This window comes from Nansenia antarctica (genome assembly GCF_963989245.1).
Source record: "Nansenia antarctica genome assembly, chromosome: 6".
NCBI classification, from domain to species: domain Eukaryota; kingdom Metazoa; phylum Chordata; class Actinopteri; order Argentiniformes; family Microstomatidae; genus Nansenia; species Nansenia antarctica.
Window position 1 is genome coordinate 54,020,655 of NC_137676.1, and position 20,228 is coordinate 54,040,882.

Sequence of the window (20,228 nt, forward strand, 5' to 3'; positions counted from 1 at the left end):
TGTACATAGCCTTTATTGATGTAAACCAGCTCCCTACCTTCTTGTGATTTTATGCTTTTTCTAAAATGTGTATTTTTTTTCCCTTTCCTAACACCAGGGGAGCCACCCCTCCTAAATTTCGTTGTTTGGTACCTGTACTGTAGCAATGACAAATAAAGTCCATTCCATTCCACACGCACACACACACACACACACACAGAAAACGGTAGGAATTGAAAAAAGTTAAAAGACGCTATGCTGAGAGAGGGAGTCTGTTGGCCAAAGTCTGCAGTTGTGAAGACAGTGTGTGTGTGTCTGTGTGTGTGTGTGTGTGTGTGTGTACGTGTGTGTGTGCATGTGGGCGCCCCCCCCCCCCCCCCCCCCCACCTGCACACCCGCCCTTTCAATCACAGTCCTAACACACCTAGTCCTAAAACCAGCTCTCTACTTTACTGGGAAATTCACGCTTCCAGCTGTCCGTTTTAGAAGTTGTATCGGACCGGCGCTGATTGTGACAAGGGGCAGCAGCAGGGGGGGTTCCGCGGCTCACACAGAGAGAGAGAGAGAGACATACCTGCCCCCACAATGGCATTCACAGGTGATTCCCTAACTGTCTCTTCCCCCCAGTGGTGCCTCTATCTACGGCTCATCTCTACTAATGGACAGATAAAAACGAGCTTCACGCACACACACACACACACACACACACACACATCACACTCTACTATAGGATAGATAATTAGTATGGAGAGGAGCAACAGCGCGTGTCAGTCTGTCTCTGTGCGGTGACTCAATATGAATACCATCTGGTCGGGTCTGGTCTTTTTTTTTTTAAGTTATTTTTTCTGAGTGGGGCAGTCCCACTCATATTTTTCATTTTTATTGACAGATACAGTAGAGATTTAGACAGGAAGGATGGGTGAGAGAGAGAGAGGAGGGATGACATGCAGGATATGTCCCCGGCCGGAATCGAACCGGGGAACTTGCGGTTACATGGTCAACGCTTAACCCGCTACGCCACCTAAGCGCCCCATTATCAGGTCTTTAATGTCACCTACAGAGATAGAGGTGCATATCTGGAGAAGTTAATTCACCGATAATAACTGGAGAACTTAATTCACCAAGAAAGAATATCTGGAGAAGTTAATTCACCGATAATAACTGGAGAACTTAATTCACCAAGAAAGAATGTCTGGAGAAGTTAATTCACAGAGAATATCTGGAGAAGTTAATTCACCAAGAATATCTGGAGGAGTTAATTCACCAAGAATATCTGGAGAAGTTAATTCACCAAGAATATCTGGAGAAGTTAATTCACAGAGAATATCTGGAGAAGTTAATTCACAGAGAATATCTGGAGAAGTTAATTCACAGAGAATATCACGAGAAGTCCACTCACGTCCAAAAACACATCTGAAATGAGAAGGGGAAAAGTGTACTGTATCATGGATTCCTGTCATGGTCATTATGTATATAATACATAGCCTACATAGATGATGAAACCCTTGAAAGGTGTGATTAGGTAGTCCTTTGAGCGCGGAAATTAGACAAGATTCCCGTTCCTACATGAACACAACAGTGGACAATGACCTTTGTGTTCAGGGGATAATGGCATACGAGAGAGAGAGATGGAGAGATGAAGGGAGTGAGGAGGGGGAGGTTAGGAGGTAGAGGTGGAGAGAAAGGGTGGGGGAAAAGGTGGAGAAGAGGGATGGAGAAGAGGGAGAGATGGGGAGTCCGAGAAATAGAGAGGGGAAACGATTACCAGTGGTTACCAGTTAACCACTGAACTGCTAGAGAACATTTAAGGCACGGGAGGGAAACTGACCACGATGGACACAAAATGGCAGTTTCCTGAGCCCGAATCACATGATCTGAGAAATATTTTTTTTTTACTGGGACTGGGACTCAATTTCCTGCACGCGCAAATATACATGGCAATAAATATAATTCTGATTCTGATTCTTACTCTCATCCTTGGTTGGACTGGGTAGAGTCTCATTAGTCACTGGAAAGAACAAAGGGGAACAAATTAATGTTTAAATAAAGAGGAAGTGGAGGAGGAGAGGAAGTCGAGGAGGAAAGGCCGCAGGAAGAAGGGATACAAACAGGATGTTGGACTGAAAGCCTTCGACTTCCCTCAGAAGTCCGTTACTTCTAAGTCCACGGCTCAGTCCACTTTAGCCCAGGTTTGGCTCACTTCAACCCCTACGACAGGCTAGCCATCTAGAGCAGGGTGCTCAAACTCAAACTGGCTTAAATGGAACATTTATATGAAACGTGACACCGTTGATTGAAACACCTCCGGACTTCTTATTTCTTCTTATTTTCTCCCTTTTTTCTTACTTTTTTTCTTTTCCTTTTCACTTTTTTACCCATCTGTTTATGGGTTATGCTATGTTTCTTTAGTTTTTGTTTTATCATAAGATGTAGATATGATGTTCTGTCCAATAAAACCCAATGATAAAAAATGTATAATAATCAATAATAATCAAACTGGCTTAAGGCCACAGCTAAAAATCTCTTAGGAGGGCCACATACATGTTCAAGTACTACAAGAAAGCTCAATATTTCATATAACATATTTTCATCATATTTCATTCAAGGACATCAGTTTCTATACATAGTAACATTCGTTATGAACAGTTAGTGCTTAGTTTAGTCGTTTTCTGGCCAGACACCTGTCAGCGCTTCCGCTCACGGCATCTCTAAGCCTGTACTTACTGTACATAGTCGAGAAACGTTTCTCACACAGATAAGTGCTTCCAAAAAAGCACATTACCCGACCCGAACACGTTGGACAGCTCTGGGAAGGATGAAGGTAATTCTCTCAGAAATTGTCCAGTCGTGTCTGCTGTTCCCTGTGCCTCTCTGAAGGTAGTTTTTAGGTCACTGTTGCACTGCAAGTCAATAAGTTCCATTTTCAACACACTTGGGACACTCTCCACATCCTCCTCTGTCTTTCTTTGTACCAGCACTAGCAGTCTGGTCTCTTTGCCTGTCATGGATGAGGCTCCATTAGTGGTAAAGCCTACCAGCCTGAGCAACTGTCACTTCCAATTGGTCATTAATGGCCCGGATGAAAATGGCTAGCTGCACATCCTTTCATCCAGCGCCACAGAGTATGCAGTGAAAGCCTGGATGAAGGGGTAGTTTAAATTGGTATGAAACGACTAGAAAGGATAATTAAATCAAAAGTATAATTTTGCGGGCTGGATTATATTAGTTTTTTGACAGGGCCGGAGGGAGGTGGGGGAGCAGAAATGGCCCAGTTTGAGACCCCTGGTCTAGGAAGGTGTCTGCGAGGTGTTTTGGTTGGCACAATGTCAACGTTTGGCATGACAACAATAATAGGAGTAGAATTGGTAACCAGTTGAGAGTTGGAGGAGGAGAGGAAGAGGAGAGAGAAACTGATGATTATCCAGAGGCAGAGAAAGAAGAGATATGCGATGGAGAGATTGGGACAGATTCATGTGGTGGGATGGCGAGAGTGGAGCAGGAAGGAGAACAGAATGGTGAAGGAGGAGCTGGGGGGGGAGGTAGAGGAACACAGTCTTCAGGAGAAAAGGAGTAATGAAAAGAGAAGAGATAAGGAACAGAGGGAGGAGGGAGAGGAGAAGAGGGGGAAAAAGTATATTGAATTGTTAATGGAACAACACACCGAGAGAGGAGCAAGGGAAAGGAAAGAGAGAGCAATACAGAGAAGACAGCAAGAAGAGATGCAGAGAGAGACTGAAATGGAGAAGATTAAAGATCTGAAAAGTAATAGAAAGGAGGAGGAGAAGAGAGAAAGAGGGGAGAGGCAGGATTAGAGGAGAGCTGGCAAAAGGCGAAGACAAAGTTCAAGAAGATGAAAGCGAAATTCAATAACATAACGAGAAAGAGAGAGGGAAGACAGAAGAAGCAGTTCGAGAGAAAGAGGGAGTTGGAGGAGGAGGGACAGCAGAATAAGAAAGAGAAAGATGGAGGGAGGGGGACACAGGGCAGGTGAAGAACAAGGCAAAGACAGAAGATGAACAGAACACGTGGGAGGAGAGGTTAATGAAAGAGACGGAAGGAAAGCAAGAGAAGAGAGTGAGAAAGGTGGAGGGAGCGAAAGAGGAGAAAAGTGTAGATGACAATGTTTTTGAAACAACTGCCGATGGTGATCACAGTATCAAAAGAAACCAAAACGTTGGGCAAAAGGATGACCAGAAGAGAGAGAAACAGGGTGATGAGGATAAGAGAGTGGTTCTGCAGACTGATGGATGGACAGATCATGATGGCACTCTGGGTAATAATGGAGAACACAATGATGGAGAGAAAGATATGCCTGAGGAGGAAAGGAAAGCTAGTATTGATGGTGAGAGTGAGAAAAGAATGCAAACAAGGACACAAAAAGAGGGGGTTCAGGAGAAGAATAGTGACCTCCACAATGTTGGGGAGTCAGTCAAGAATGATGAAGAATGTCAGATGACAGATCGTGAGCTTAGAATGATAAGGTTCTATCTCCATTTAGGGTAGTTCAGAGATATTGAGCGTCAACGTTTTTAAATTCCATTATGTTTTGTGAGATGGAACCTTTGTATTTTATGAATTACTAACTCAAAAATGTCAACATTTTAAAAATAACACCACACAGGCATTAATAAACACCTAATGGATCAGATCAACTCAATTTTGACAAACATGGAGATAGAACCTTATAATTCTAACGTCACGAGATGTTGAAGACGGAGCTAATGCTAAAGGCTTAACCTCCTAATTCTTTCATCTTTCTCTTACCTTGGAAGAAAGAAAGAAAGAAGGAAAGAAGGAAATAAACAAACAAACAACCAAACAAAAAGATAAAATGATGCACACCCCATTAAATAATGTAGACGGAAAAATAGCAAAGGAGGAGAGAATGAAATGAGAGAAAAAATAAAAGACAGGAGAAGGAGGAGAGGGAGGAGAGAGTGCTAAGTACAGAGGAACAGTGGCCTAAAGATGGAAGGAAAGTTGTTGACAATGAGACAGGAAGTAAATGGACTGACTTATATAGCGCCTTATTCCAAAGCACTTTACAACGGCCTCTCGTTCACCCGTTCACACACACATTCACACACCAGTAAGCTACCATGCAAGGCACCGGGCCGCTCATTGGGAGCAATTTGGGGTTCAGTGTCTTGCCCAAGGACACCTCGACACGTGGCCAACCGGGGTTCGAACCAGCGATCTGCCGACCTTGCGATCATTAGACGCCGGCTCTACCTCCTGCGCCACAGCCACAGGAAGTCTTCTCCAGTTCAGCCACAGGACACAGGTAAGAACAGGATAGCCTGCTCAGAGACTAGATGGAAATTAGCTCATGAGCTAACTCTTGGCGCATTTACATTGATGTGGAAACTGATTTGTTTATTAATGTGCACTGCCCCTGGTAAATAAATAAATAAAATAAGGCGACACTTTGCACTTTGGTTAACTCATCAACCGCCAGTGGCAAGTATTTTATGTGGTGTTTACCTAACAACAATATTGTTGATTGGCTACAAATTGAAGCATTACATTTTATGCGTTTTTGGTAAATAAAGTCACCGTTGACACTCAGTTAATACTAAGCGGGATGCTTTGGGAGGACCAGACTTCGACCCGTTGAAGTTGAGATTTGAAATGATTAAAATGGTGGTAAGAGTAGGGTTAGGGTTAAGGGAAGGGTTAGGGTTTAGGGTAGGGTCATCCCAACCGCCATGGCCGATTTGATCTATTGCTTACTGGATAGTAGATTCATGAATTCGTAGATGATTGACTACAACTACTACAAACAATCACTTTCTCCCCCTCTCTCTTCCTCTCAGAAACGTGGCTGGTATGAAAGGCTACTGTAGGTCCTCAATGCTGTTGTGGGTGAACAGTCAGGAGCATCCAATGGTGAGAGTGGACTTCAGACATGGAAACCAACAGAAAACTGACACTGAGAAATTCATCAATCACCTAATTGCAGTGCTCTTGTCTTTTTCAGATTCATCAATTTGCTTGGCAGCGACAACTGGAAAGTTCAAATACTTTTCAATTCCAATCTCGTCATCCTCCCCTGTAATAATAATAATAATACATTTATTTTATAAGGCGCCTTTCAAGGCACTCAAGGTCGCCGTACAACAAATAGAAAAAAAACAGTTACAAAATTCAGGAGAAATATACAGTATATACACATAGCTAGCAGCAGAGCAACACGGGAACAGTAAGTCAACGGACATACGCCAAGTGTACTACATTTCTTTATGCATACACCAAAAAGTAACAATGCTCTTGCATGCAGCACGTGTCACATGCTTTTATTGAAATTGGCCTTCTTGGTGTGTACGTACGGTACCCAAATCGATACGGTTTGAAGTTCATATAAACCTAATCCACGATCCACAGATCTAAAATCAGGTCACCCTTCCTCCAACCATAACCTCCACCGTCACGCAGATACAACAGATCTGATCCAGGAGCAGCGGTCAGGGCCGCGGCACATGAACATCTGGCTTCTCTCAGTGTTAGCTGTATGGTGCTGCAGGGCTGACATACGGCTGCATGCTGACAGTGATATTATGCTTTATGATTTATGCTGGCAGGAGGACCTGTGGCTTACGCTGTCTGGCGACCAGTGCTCTGGTTATCTACCATCTGATCTGCCTCCACACCCCCCCCCCCCCGCCCCCCGGCCCCCTCCCCTCTCACCTTTGATCCACTGAGAAAACTGATTCAGATTCAGATACAGATTCAAACATATTTGCAGCCAGGGATAATTAATTCCCACAGAGCCAGGAGGAGACTGACCTAGTCCAAGTCCAGTTCTGATCTAGTTCAGACTTTGTCCTGGTCCGGTTAAGACCCAGTCGACATTTCTGTCCAAACCCAGTCTAAAAGCCAGTCCGGGCCTGGTCCAGACCAAGCTAAGACCTGTTTAAGACAGTCCATATCTAGTACAGTCAGGATCTAAGTCCAAATCGTGTTCAGAACCAGAACAGACTATTCCAGGTTTAGTCATGACTCAGTCTAGCTAGAGCATGCTAAGCTAACCACCGTCACTGTTCTCTATTCAGTAACGATGCTAACGCTAACATAATAGCTATGGAAAGTACTTGGAAGATACTTTTTATTTGTATTTATTTTCTATATATTATGTTTTTAGGGCATTTCTTTGACAGGAAGCATGGGTGAGAGAGAGGAGGGATGACATGCAGGATAGGATAGCGGCCGGAATCGAACCATCGAACCCTGTGATGACACGGCTGACGCCTTCGTGTGCTACGCCACCGAGCACTCCATGAGGTAAACATGTAACTTGGCTGAACCCCCCCTTTAAATTCACCACACCACACCACGATTAGAATAGCTCATTACAACGGTGCTTTCGGAATGCTAATAGGCTACGTTCCCTCTAGTGCCGATAGAACATGTCATTACAGGGTCCTCCAGGACTGCAGCCTAACCACAGTGTTTCCTAGGGGGAGATGCTAACGATGCTAATGAACACGAGGAGACTGACGGACTGGGAGGCTAGGGGGGAAACAGGAGACTCCCAGAGGACACACACACATACACACACGTACACACACACACGTTCACACACACGCTCACACACACACGTTCACACACACGTACACGCACACGTACACGTGTACACACACACACACACACACACACACGTTCACACTGATCTCCGAGGCAGATCACGGCGTCGCAGAACCGCGGAGGCACACGACGGAACGAGCGCGGCGCGGAATAACGATGAGGACGAGGAGCCGAGAGGGACAAACAGAATGAGAACGAGACCGCATAGGAATGTAGAACGCTGGCGGAAAAAAGCAACTACGACCTACGGAAATAGTCCAGCTAAGTGTCGGGGACAGGAGTGTGGCGTCTCGGCAGGCTCTGTGTCACACGACGCGCGATGAATAAGGCATGATGTTGTAAACGGCCCCGTTTAAATGTCAGTGTCCTTTCACACGTGTCATGGTCGTGTGTGTCATTAATTCAGTATCTTTCCAGCATTCATATTCATTAGAGTGTAATAGAGTGTAATACATTAATTAACCCTGAGAGAGAGAGAGAGAGAGAGAGAGAGAGAGAGAGAGAGAGAGATGTGTGTGTGTGTGTGTGCGTGTTTGTGCGTGTTTGTGTGTGTGTGTAACACAAAGCCATTGTATAAATAGTGGCTCTGTTTGCTAGTGACAACAAGTGACAGTTGCTCACGGACACACAGACACACACACACACACACACACACACCTGATCTACATAACAATACAGAACTGTGAGAGGACATGCAGAGAGCATGAGTGACAGGTGAGAAAGATGCAAGGAGAGGGGGAGGAAGAAAGAGAGAGAGAGAGAGAGAGAGAGAGAGGAGCCAGGTGTGAAGAGTGTCTGAGAAGAGAGAGAGGAGGGAGGGGGGGTAAGAGGATGATGCTAAGAGAGAGAAAGACAAGTAATGAGGGATGAGGCGGAAAATCCAAATTGCACACAAGACCCAGAGAGAGGAGACATGGCAGGCCCCCACGGAGCGCTCATCGACCCCATTTCCAGAACTTTCCATCCCAGAGGCACATGACTGAAAAAGCTGCCTTAATCCAGGTTTGTTCGCCTGATCAATAACACACACACACACACGCGCACACACACACACACACACACACACACACACACGCACACGCACACGCACACGCACACGCACACGCACACAAACACGCACACGCACACGCACACACACACACACGCACACGCACACAAACACACACACACACACACACACAACACACAGAATATTTCACGATGAACCACCGGGGCTCTTTAATTTTGACTCTCTCTCTCTCTCCCTCCCCCTCTTCCTCCCTCCCAACTGTCAGTGTTGTCCAATTATTAACCTTTTTTCTGCACGACGAGCAAAAGACGAGGCGGAAAAAAGAAGGAACGAATGAGAGGGGTGGGCGAGCCCAACTGACGTGTCAGACCGACGGTGTCTGTGTTGGAGCTCAAAAAAGCGCCGCCATTGGTGAAGATGAGAGCTGGAGACATTCTAAAGCCTGGGTTAATCACCCCTTTATGTTCTCATCACCCTAATGTGGCTGGAGGAGAGAGGGAGTTATTCTGTTCATCTGCTTTATGACGCTGTCCGGACAGTATCGCGCTGGCACTGACAGCTCCACTGTGCGTGTGTGTGTGTGTGTGTGTGTGTGTGTGTGTGCTCACTAAGCAAGTGCCACAGACTATAAAGCTCATTTAGGGCCCTTAACACGTTCAATACCCGCTCATGAGACATACTGCGCCTGTCACGGAGACTACCCACTAGGGAAGGGTTAGGGTTAGGGATAGGGATAAATGCTCGCCATGATGGACTGTACCTGACCAGTCAGCTAAAAAAACAACATCGATATTGGACCAAAACCTCGGCTAGAACCAGAATCTTACTCCATGGAGTAACTCCTCAAGGGATTCTGGGCCTGGGGTTTCAATGTGGTTAGGGTTAAGAGTTAAGGGTTAACACTAGAACAGCCGTGCCTTTTTTACCTACTAAAAGAGCCGCCTCTTTACAATGCTCAAGCTGCTATTTATACACAACGACCACTAGTTGGCCGCCTGGTAAATTAGCCTGCTTCCTACACAGAAAAACTGCAAAATAGCTTCAAACTAGCTTATCCTGATGTGATTTTGAAAGTGTAAGGATACTGGGTGGTAGAACGCACACATCTAGGAAAAGTCATGAAAGAAGGGTCCTGAAATTAGAAATGTTACAAAGATATAAAAATCTTTACTCACAGGGGTCAAAATGACCCCTCGTGGCTGTTCTAGTATTAAGGGTTAAGGATAAGGGTCGGTGGTTTGCAGGCCCCAGCGTGTCCCCTTAGCAGGTCCCACCGCAGACAGCGCCGACAGAGAACCACGCGGTCCCTTAGAGACCCGTCGACGCCATGTTGAGTGGCAGAAAGAAGAGACGTGCGTGACGTGTGTGTGTGTGTGTGTGTGTGTGTGTGTGTGTCAGGTTTAGTCATGACCGCCCCTCACTCCTTCCTCTCTCTCTCTACTCTCTTCAAAAGCACTTCCCGACTTCAAGGACCCGCAAATCAAACCCTCCGTGGCATCCGCTGTCACAGGGGAAGACGGACCGACCTGTGGCGGTAAATCCTGCCTCCGACCGTGGGCTGGGGTTCATTATCTAATACCCTCCCCACCCTCCCTCCCTCCCTGGTTCTCTATGTTCTGGGCTGTACGGGCGCAGTGGCGTTTCTCGTCATGAGGGATAGAATACTGGTGAAGTCAACATCTGTGGAGATTTAGAGATTGTAATTGAATGGGTTCGGCCTTCGTCCAATCAGGTCAAACGATATGAGGGAGCCTATTTGAAGGGACCTATTGAAACATAGTGTTGCATAATATAATAGCGTGTGCTATTGTATAGAGCGCACATACCATTTCAATGTGTAGGATATATATAATACATACATCTTTTCGACATCATAATAATATTATGTCATATTATTCTAACACTTATTGTAAGATACAGTACACAATGTTCATTTCTACATACATCTTATGTATGTATTATGTATGCATCATATGTATGTAGAAATGAACATCGTACACTGTATCTTACAATATGTGTTAGAAATATTATTCAGTATATACAGTGTTCATTTCTGACAAGCCTCCAGTCTTGACATGAAGCTGTTTTTCTTTTCATTTGTAAGCGAGCGCACAGGTCTTCTCACTCTGGTAAATAATACATAAGACATCAGCTCGACCTTAACCTTGGTGCTATGCTAATACGGCGCGCTAACTCTCTTCTCTCCTGTCTCCCACCCACCCATCTCCGCTCAGCGAACCAGACAGCCCTCACGATTTGCATTCTGGGATACCGTGCTGTGTTGCAGAACAAGCTTGTTTCCACGGCATCGCCGGTGAGAGGGAGATAGTGAGCAATCCCCCTCCCTCCCTCCCTCCCTCCCTCCTCTTTCGTCCTCTCGTTAGTGTCTCGAGGGAGAGAGAGAGGTGGAGAGACATGTGTGAGATAAAATACTGTGGTGAAATTGCACCGCATCGAGAGTAGCCTTTTTTCATGTCATCACAAGGCGGGGGGGGGGTTCTTATTCCGCTCAGCCACCTCCCCCTTCCTCTCTGCTGGGTGTCAGCGTTAATCAAGCCTGGGGACTAACTGAGGCCTGTGGTGAAAGTGCAGATGAAAGAAGGCCTGATAGAAGATGGTCTCACCTTCCCTCTCTATCTCTCTTTTATCCACACCCTCCCCGTCTTTCACACACTCATACGTACATACAATGTCTCTCTCTCTCTCTCTCTCTCTCTCTCTCTCTCTCTCTCTCTCTCTCTCTCTCTCATCTCTCTCTTTCCATCCTTCCATTCCAATGCAGCAATGACTGTCCATACTGCCATAAAAAAGCAATGCAAATAGCTCTAATGCTCTATCCTATTGATAAGATCAAAGCCGATAACTAAAAATATACTTTTCCTCTTGATTTGCTGACACAACGAGTAGCTAATGACTACACAGTCAATCCAAATAAGACATCAAATATGAATTGTGGCAAATATGATGGTGTCAGCAGTGTCTTTCATCCAGAGACAAAAATACTTTTCGGGGGGGTTCTATTCTGAGCGTTAAGCTTGTGAGGCCATGTCAAGATGAAGCATAAAAGAAAGAAATTACAGAGACATCATTTATATATTCCATTTCAGCTGTCCTCAGGGCACAAACTGCCATTGCATAACCCTCCAAATTCATTCTGTTATCTCAAATTAGCTTCCTAACACCCCGGTTTAGCGGCTGACTTCATATCAGGAGAGAGAAAAAACATTTTTCATGACTCTGCTTCTATTCTGCAATCATTTGAAGGAAAGGGGATACCATGGCCCTGACAGAGACAAATATCCAGATATAGATATCCAGATAAATATCCAGAAATACTATCATCCTCGAAATAGAATATGTCTATGATATTTCGCGTGGGAACCAAAGGCGTAAGAAAAATGTCAACATTAATTAAGAGAATAACAGTGCCCTCCACAAGTATCCGAAATATATTGTCTTCCTTTAACTCTACTCAAACAGGTTTGTGATTGGCTTCACCATTTAGAAATGACCACAATTTGTATACATAGTACTGTGGTGACCCACTGTACATAGACATTCCCTAGACACTATGGAGGAGGTACGGCTCCTTTAAGACGAGGAGTTGAGAGTTCAACCCAGGGGCTTTCTGGGTAGTGTTTAGAGTTAGCCATTCCTGTTGATACACGAGAGTTTTCACATGAAATTGTTGTTACCTTATGCTGTTGCACTGTTATACTATTGCTGCTGTTCTGACATTCAAAGTTGGGAAGTAAAACGTCCGACTCGACAACCTGTCTACCGTCTCCTCGTTTCTACTCACTCCCACAGTCCCCCTATTTCAGGGCACCAAAAGTATTGGCTTGACAGGGATTCCTGGTTAGTCAGGTGTCACTGTCTTCCATCACATCATTCGTGCAGGCATAAGAGAGCTGTCAATGTCTAGTTTGGATTCTCCTTGGAGTCTGCTACTGATGTCTGTCAACATGAGGATCGCGGTAACGTCAACGTTAGGGTTACGTTACACTCTTCAGAATGTATTCTGAAGTATCTAGTAAGTAAGTAAGTAAAACTTTATTTATATAGCACCCTTCCCAGCACGGATGCACAGGGTGCTTTACATACAGGAATAACAAATACGGAAAGTGCACATTTTTGAACATCAGTGATTAAAAACACAAAAGGGACAACATAAACAAAACATAAACAGTAACAATAATAAGGCTAAAAGTGACTGCCGGCCGGTCTAAAAAGATGTGTCTTTAGTTGGCGTATAAAGATGAGTTCTGAGGGAGCGGCTCTCAGGTCAGGGGGGAGGGCGTTCCAGAGTTTTGGGGCCGTCACCTGAAATGCTCTATCCCCTTTAGTTTTCAGCCTAGTCCTAGGTACGACCAGTAAACATCATCTAATCTAGAAATATGACATACTGCCATAGCAACTAGGGAGTTGCTCAGGGCCAAAAAGCGGAAATGTCTTGACTGGCCAAGTCAATCTTCAGATTTAAATCTGATTGAACATTTCAGCATTTCATTTCCTGATGATAAGATTTCGGCAAAAGACTTGACAACTGATGATGGCTGCAGTACAGCCCTGGCAGAGCATCACCGTGGTTACAGTACAGACCTGGCAGAGCATCACCGTGGTTACAGTACAGACCTGGCAGAGCATCACCGTGGTTACAGTACAGGCCTGGCAGAGCATGACCGTGGTTACAGTACAGGCCTGGCAGAGCATCACCGTGGTTACAGTACAGGCCTGGCAGAGCATCACCAGAGAAGTGATGCTGGTGGGGTCGATCGGTCGCAGACTTCAGGCAATTATTGCATGCAAAGGATTGTCGACCAAATACTAAACATGAATACTTTATTTGGACCACGTAACCGTAGGGTTCCCGGTTGATTCTGGCCGCGAACATATCCCGCATGTCATCCCTTCTCTCTCTCTCACCCATCCTTCCTGTCAAATCTCTACTATCTCTATCACAATAAAAATACAAATATGAATGGGTCTGCCCCACTCAGAAAAGGAATATCTTAAAAAGCTAAAATAAAATAAATTATACTTTCTAAAATGTCTCTCTCTGTGTACCACATGTACAAAAGAAGAGATTTGGTGAGGCTGCATTCTCATTTTATGCACCCAGATTGTGGAATGCACTGCCAGTTTACATTAGGGATGCAACCTCAACACATATCTTCAAGTCAAGACTAAAAACCCATCTTTTTAATATTGCCTTTAAATTACTAAATAATTAAATTATGATTATATGATGATTGGAGCACTTTGAGCTGCAACGTTTGCATGAAAAGCGATATACAAATAAAAAGTTATTATTATTATTATTATTATTATTATTATTATAAAAGGTGAACCCAATCTGAAAAAGCAACCCCATTGAATTAAAGCTGAGAATCTCTACTTTGACCCCATCGCAATTGTTGTGATTTCAAATCCAAACTGTTGGAGTGTTTAGATCAAAGAAGACCTGGTGTTCTACGAGACACTAGAACAGTAGAACAGTAGAACACACAGTGGAACAGCGTTCCACGTTGAACATACAGTACTGGAGGCGTTGTGTGCTTGGCTGTACCACAACGAGTCATCGCGGCCGTGCAGGCCAACCAACTATTAGGTGACACTCTTTTTCCACCCCTGATTTAGCCATCAGCCTACAGAGTCAGCCACAGAGAGAGAGAGAGAGAGAGAGAGAGAGACACAGAGAGAGAGAGAGAGAGAGAGAGAGAGAGAGAGAGAGAGAGAGAGAGAGAGAGAGACACAGAGAGACACAGAGAGAGAGAGATTTAGGCAGATTTAGACATTTTAAGTCTGAATCAGGACCCGGAGCAAGTGGATGAGATTGCATCATTGTTGCATAAATTATTTCTCTGATTTGCGTTCTATTTGCGATTTGCGAAGTAACATACGCAATCGAAGCAACAGACGTGGTAGTTGATTGGTCAGAAAAATGTAAAAGTTCGTCCCGCTCTTATCCAGATCAACACGCATGCGCTGTTGTTTTCCTATGGACAGCCTCGATGCGTCGTTTCTAACCGGAGCGAAACCACCCTTTTCAAGCGGAGCATGCGTTGGTTGTTTGCTCCGGGAGCGGCTTCGAATGTGAGTTCTCACAGCTCCAAACGACGCAGAGCAAAGCGAATTTGATCCTAAACTCCGATTCCAAGTGAAGCAAATGTTCTAGTGAGAACACACCCAGAGAGTGTAAGAGAAAGATAGAGAGAGAGAGAGATAGAGAGTGTAAGAGAAAGAGAGAGAGAGAATGTAAGAGAGAGAAAGAGGGGGACGACTTCAGTTGTGAGTTCAAGCACATGGTCCGATACACACATACGATGCTGTTTGATCCCCCGATCAACCATAAATGATGGTTTCTATTCATCCCTCCGATTTCCTTTGTTCTCCCTCTCTCTCTCTCTCTCTCTCTCTCTCTCTCTCTCTCTCTCTCTCTCTCTCTCTCTCTCTCATGAAAAACAACAACAACAACAACAACAACGACAACAACACAGCCACCCTGAACTAGAACACATCATCACACAAATAACACCAAAGACCATCCAAACAACACAATCGATCAGAAACACAGAACACGTCACACGGCGCGACACGATACGCCGTACCGAGACACATATCCACTCTCTATCTATCCCGGGCGGTCGATAGCCCTGAGGCTAGAGAGACCGGGCTAGCAGTGGCCGATCCCCGCCTCAGCAGGGAGCTGCATGTGCCCTTGAGCAAGGCACTCAACCCCTAAGTGCTCCAGTGGCGCAGACTACCGCTGACCCTGTGCCTAGAGCAAAACAACAACATCAAGTCAACAGTCAACTGACGATGCACAGCATCAATTGCACGGCAAACGAAACCTTCTATTCTTCTTCTTCAGTCTCTCGTGAGGTAGCGTTATCTTTTTAACCAGACAGACTTGGTCTGAGACCGGTCCAGAGCTCTCTCTCTCTCTCTCTTTCTCTCTCTCTCCTCCTAGTCTACAGAGACCTCGTACTGTCGGGTGTGTGTGTGTGGAGAGTGCAAAGATGCTATTGGCTGTGGCTTGTGTTTGGGAAAAGCTTCTGGAACAAAACCGACAGACCGACAGGCCTGACAGGCCCAGGTTGGTCTGGCTGATCTGGGCTCCCCCGCTCCAGATATCACTTCCTTGCTGGGGAAGCTGCCCCCCCTGTGCAACAAACAAACACTCAGGCACCAGGCAGACATGGAGACAGCAGCCTCCTGACAGATGCACACATCTGGTGGTCGGCGGTGGAGGGAGGGGCGCTATCAACAGAGCAGAGGGTGCGTATGTGTGTGAGTGAGCGAGTGTGAGAGAAACAGAGAGACAGAGAGAGAGAGAGAGAGAGAGAGAGACGGAGAGAGCGATAGAGATACAGAGAGAGAGACAGAGAGAGAAAGAGAGAGAGAGAGAGATAGAGATACAGAGAGAGAGAGAGAGAGAGAGATACAGAGAGAGAGAGAGACAGATTCTGCAAATCCATTCTTCGTATCCATGGAAAACACCAAATAACACATGCAGAGCAGAATTAGGACGATGCCCACTAATTATAAAAATTCAAAAGAGAGCGTTTACATTTTACAACCACCTAAAAGAAAGTCACCGTGACACGCTCCACAACAAAGCCCTTACCCACAGAGAGACTAGGGAGATGCCCCCTCAGCCAGCTAGTTCTGGGACTCTCACAGTCACAAGCAGAGCCACCTATTAGACTAAACCAAATTATAAGAAAACAAAAAGAAAATTACCTGACACATTGGCAAGAATCAACCAAAAACCAGAGCAAATTGGAATGCTATTTGGCCCTAAACAGAAAATACACAGTGGCAGAATACCTGAGTACAGTGACAGATCCAAAGCTAAGGAAATCCTTGACTATGTACAGACTCAGTAAACACAGCCTGGCCATCGAGAAAGGCCGCCACAGGCAGACCTGGCTCCCCAGACCAGACAGACTGTGCACCCACTGCACACAAAACCAGGTGGAAACAGAGCTGCACTTCTTAACTACCTGCCAGCTGTACAAGGACATCAGGGACACGTACTTCCCACTGATCACCAACACTCAGGGAGACTTTAAGGACTTGACCAATGTCGAAAGGCTACCATATCTGCTGGGTGAGGTACAGCAATGTGCAAACACAGCAGCAAGATTTGTTAGCTGCTGTGATAGAAAAAGGACATCAAATGGGATAAAACCACCATAAGAATTTAAATAAGTTTAATCATGTATTTATTCTAGTATGTAATCTATTTGTAATTTATTTCTTTGTAATCTAGTATGTCATCTATTTATTTATTCTAGTATGTACATTACATTATTTTTGTTTTAGTTTTTTTATCTTCACACTTCACACGCTTTGGCAATGTAAATGTATGTTTCCCATGCTAATAAAGCCCTTTGAAATTGACATTTGAAAATTGAGAGAGATACAGAGAGACAGAGAGACAGAGAGAGAGAGATACAGAGAGACATAGCGAGAGAGAGATACAGAGAGAAAGAGAGAAAGAGACAGAGAGAGACAGAGAGAGAGAGAAAGAGAGACAGAGAGACAGAGAGACAGAGAGAGAGACAGAGGGACAGAGAGAGAGAGAGAGACAGAGGGACAGAGAGAGAGAGAGACAGAGAGAGAGAGAGAGACAGAGAGACAGAGAGAGAGAGAGAGACAGAGAGAGAGAGACAGAGAGAGAGAGAGAGAGAGAGACAGAGAGAGACAGAGAGAGAGAGAGACAGAGAGAGAGAGACAGAGAGACAGAGAGACAGAGAGAGAGAGACAGAGAGACAGAGAGAGAGAGAGAGAGAGAGAGAGAGAGAGAGACACAGAGAGACAGAGAGACAGAGAGAGAGAGAGGGAGGTCTGGGATCCTCCATGCCTCGGTGACTCTCCTCCAGCTGCAAGAATCTGTGTGTCAAACCGTGGGAACGCGCCAAATACCACAGCAGCTAGCATCAGGTGGGGAGCTAGCTCTCCACTAGAGTCACTGTAAACACACGCCCCAGCACAAGGACATCAACACCGCGGTCAATACGGCAACAGAGAAACCCCCCCCGAGGGACCCGACCGACATGGCTGCTTGCATGGCTGTCACGTTGCGTTGGCAGTGGCGAGACCACCCATCTCTCTAGACATCATTCACAACAACATCAGCATCATCAACACCACAGCTACTACCGCAGCCAAAACACGGGCTGGTGCGCGCAACGTACGTACACACAGGCATGCACACACACACACACAGGGATACACACACACACAGATGCACACACGGATGCTCGCACACACCTCCCCACATACACACTCCCCCACACACATTTACAGTTACATGTTTGGCATTTAGCAGACGCCTTATTCCAAAGCGACTTACAATCGACACATCTGACTAAGCAAGTGAATCATCAATCCACCAGGCGTAGCAGGAAGAGTAATCCAGCTCAGGCCCGGGGCCCTTGATAGAAGGAAAAACCTTCTTCTATCACCTTCTTCTAAACCTAACCACCACCCCCCCCCCCAACACACACACACACCTCCCCCACACACCCACACGCCACTCACTGTTGCTTGTGGTTGAGCTCCTCCTCCTTGCTGACCAGGTCCTGTTTGAGGTTGGCCAGCATCTCCACGGAGACGTCCACCTGGCGGGAGAGCTCCGAGGCCTTGTCCTCCAGGTCCTGCTTCTCCTGGCCCAGGCGCTCGCTCTCCAGCTTGGCGCGCTCCAGCTCCGTGCTCTTCCTCTCCAGCTCCACCTGCAGGCGGCCCACGCGCGCCGCGATTTTCTGCTCCACCTGCAACGGCGGAACGGGGGACGGGAACCTTTGTTTAACTTTTATTGTCGTAAAGAGAGTCAACTGGATAACTCATGTCACTGTGGTGGAAAATAGGGGGGGGGGGGAACTACAAGAAACAAGTGCGGTCGTTGTTTTGAAGGTGGTTTGTGATGGGAGGGGAGAGGGGGGAGGCGATGGGGTGGGTGGGGGTTGATTTTGGATTCTGCCATGGGGTTGGAAGGTTAGGGTTAGGTCAGGTTTAGATAGATAGATAGATAGATCTTTATTTCGTCAGGACAGTGCACATTAATGAACAGTCACTCATACAGAGTATGGTGACAGTAAATATGCCGGATTTAGCTGTGAGCTAATTTGCATCTGTAGTCCTCATGACATAAAATCGTACAACAGATAAAAAAAACAACAAGAATAAGGGACAACATCACAACAGAATACAATAGGACATAAAACAATGAGTATGACACATACATTGGACCCTCTCATACATAGATTTGGGGTCGTAAAGGGGACAGATGAGAAAGAGACGACAGGGGGAACACAGTGACCACGTCTACAACCCCAAAGACGAACCAAACTGGACGTCCAAAGAAGAACAACAACGTTTCCCCTTTTCCTTCCAGCACTTTCCGAGCGCTTCCCGAAGCTCCCTTTTGTTCACTACAGACAAGAGACAAAACGTTTTCCCGCCGGATTTTCCCGCCTTTTTTCCGTAACGCCACGATGGAAGACACGACACTGTGAATGAACGAACGAACGACGATGGGATTGTTGTGTTTATTATTATGATTATTATGATTATCATAATTTATTATTACCATTACCTCCTCTGAGAGCTTCTCCAGCCTCTCGTCCAGCTCCAGCCTCTCGAACGCCCGGGCCTTCAGCCGAGCCAGCCCCTCCTCGTAGGCCGCCTCCACCGCGCTAGCCGCCACGTTAGCCGCCACCGCTACCGCCGTGCTGGGGTGGCCGTGGTGGTGGTGGGGCCCGCCGTCCGACATGGATTTCTTGATGAAGATGTCCCCCAGGGGGAACTCGATGTTGGGGATGTAGCGCGCGGCGGTGGTGGAGGTGGAGGAAGGGGCGTTGGAGGAGGCGGGGGTCAGGGCGGCCAGGTCGTCCGGGCAGGTCAGCTCTCGGCAGGGGAAGCGGCGCTCCTTGAAGGAGGAGGGGTGGTGGTGGTGGTGGTGGTGGACCCGGATGGGATCCACAAAGTCGAAGGGGTTGTCGTTGTTGTTGAAGCCGGCGGACGACGGAGCGGCGGAGAGGAGGGCGCCCTCGGCCACCAGGGGCAGCAGTGCGGCCGCGTCGCACACGCTGTTGGACTTGGACAGGACGTAGAGGGTCTCGTAGGTGTGGTTGTACTCCAGGTGGGCGCGCAGGGACGACAGGCTCCGGAAGCGCTTGTGCTCCCCGCAGCGAGGACAGCGGTAGGGCAGGTCCAGGGAGGCCATGGGTGTGGGGGGTGGGGGGACGCGCTCACACGGCACACCGGCGCCGGTAAGTAGGCGCAAAGGCCAGGCGCCAGCCAGACCCTCTCATGGTGTAAATACAAGGGGAGGTCGAGGTGTTAGATGAGGGGGAGAAGGGAAAGAGAGGCCCTAGACCACAGCCCACTCACACTATCAGGCATACTGGAGTTTGAACACACGGCACAGACAGAAGAGTCTTCTCCTTCATCTGTTTTTGGGTCCTCTGTGGCGTTCTGTATCGGGGGGGCTTTTCTTCCCTCTGTCGTTTTCACTCGTGCCTCTTCTCCGACCGCCCGCCCTTTAGCCCTGACAGAAACAGAGAGAAAGAGAGTTGGAGACATTTTCTTTCTCAAACACACACAAAAAAACAAACTGAACAAAACATGACTTATAGACCAAACA

The 20,228-nt window shown here is 46.5% G+C and overlaps 1 protein-coding gene across 1 annotated transcript in view; it reads right to left on the minus strand.

Moving 5' to 3' along the window:
• Positions 1–19,808, minus strand: part of fbxo41 (F-box protein 41) — a gene marked incomplete at both ends in the record, with an annotated part of 62,435 nt that extends 42,627 nt beyond the window's left edge. Inside the window, 2 exon segments of the mRNA XM_080535254.1 lie at positions 18,125–18,354; positions 19,179–19,808. Of these exon segments, the coding sequence (XP_080391380.1) occupies positions 18,125–18,354; positions 19,179–19,808 (860 nt within the window).
• Between the last annotated feature and the right edge of the window lie 420 nt (positions 19,809–20,228).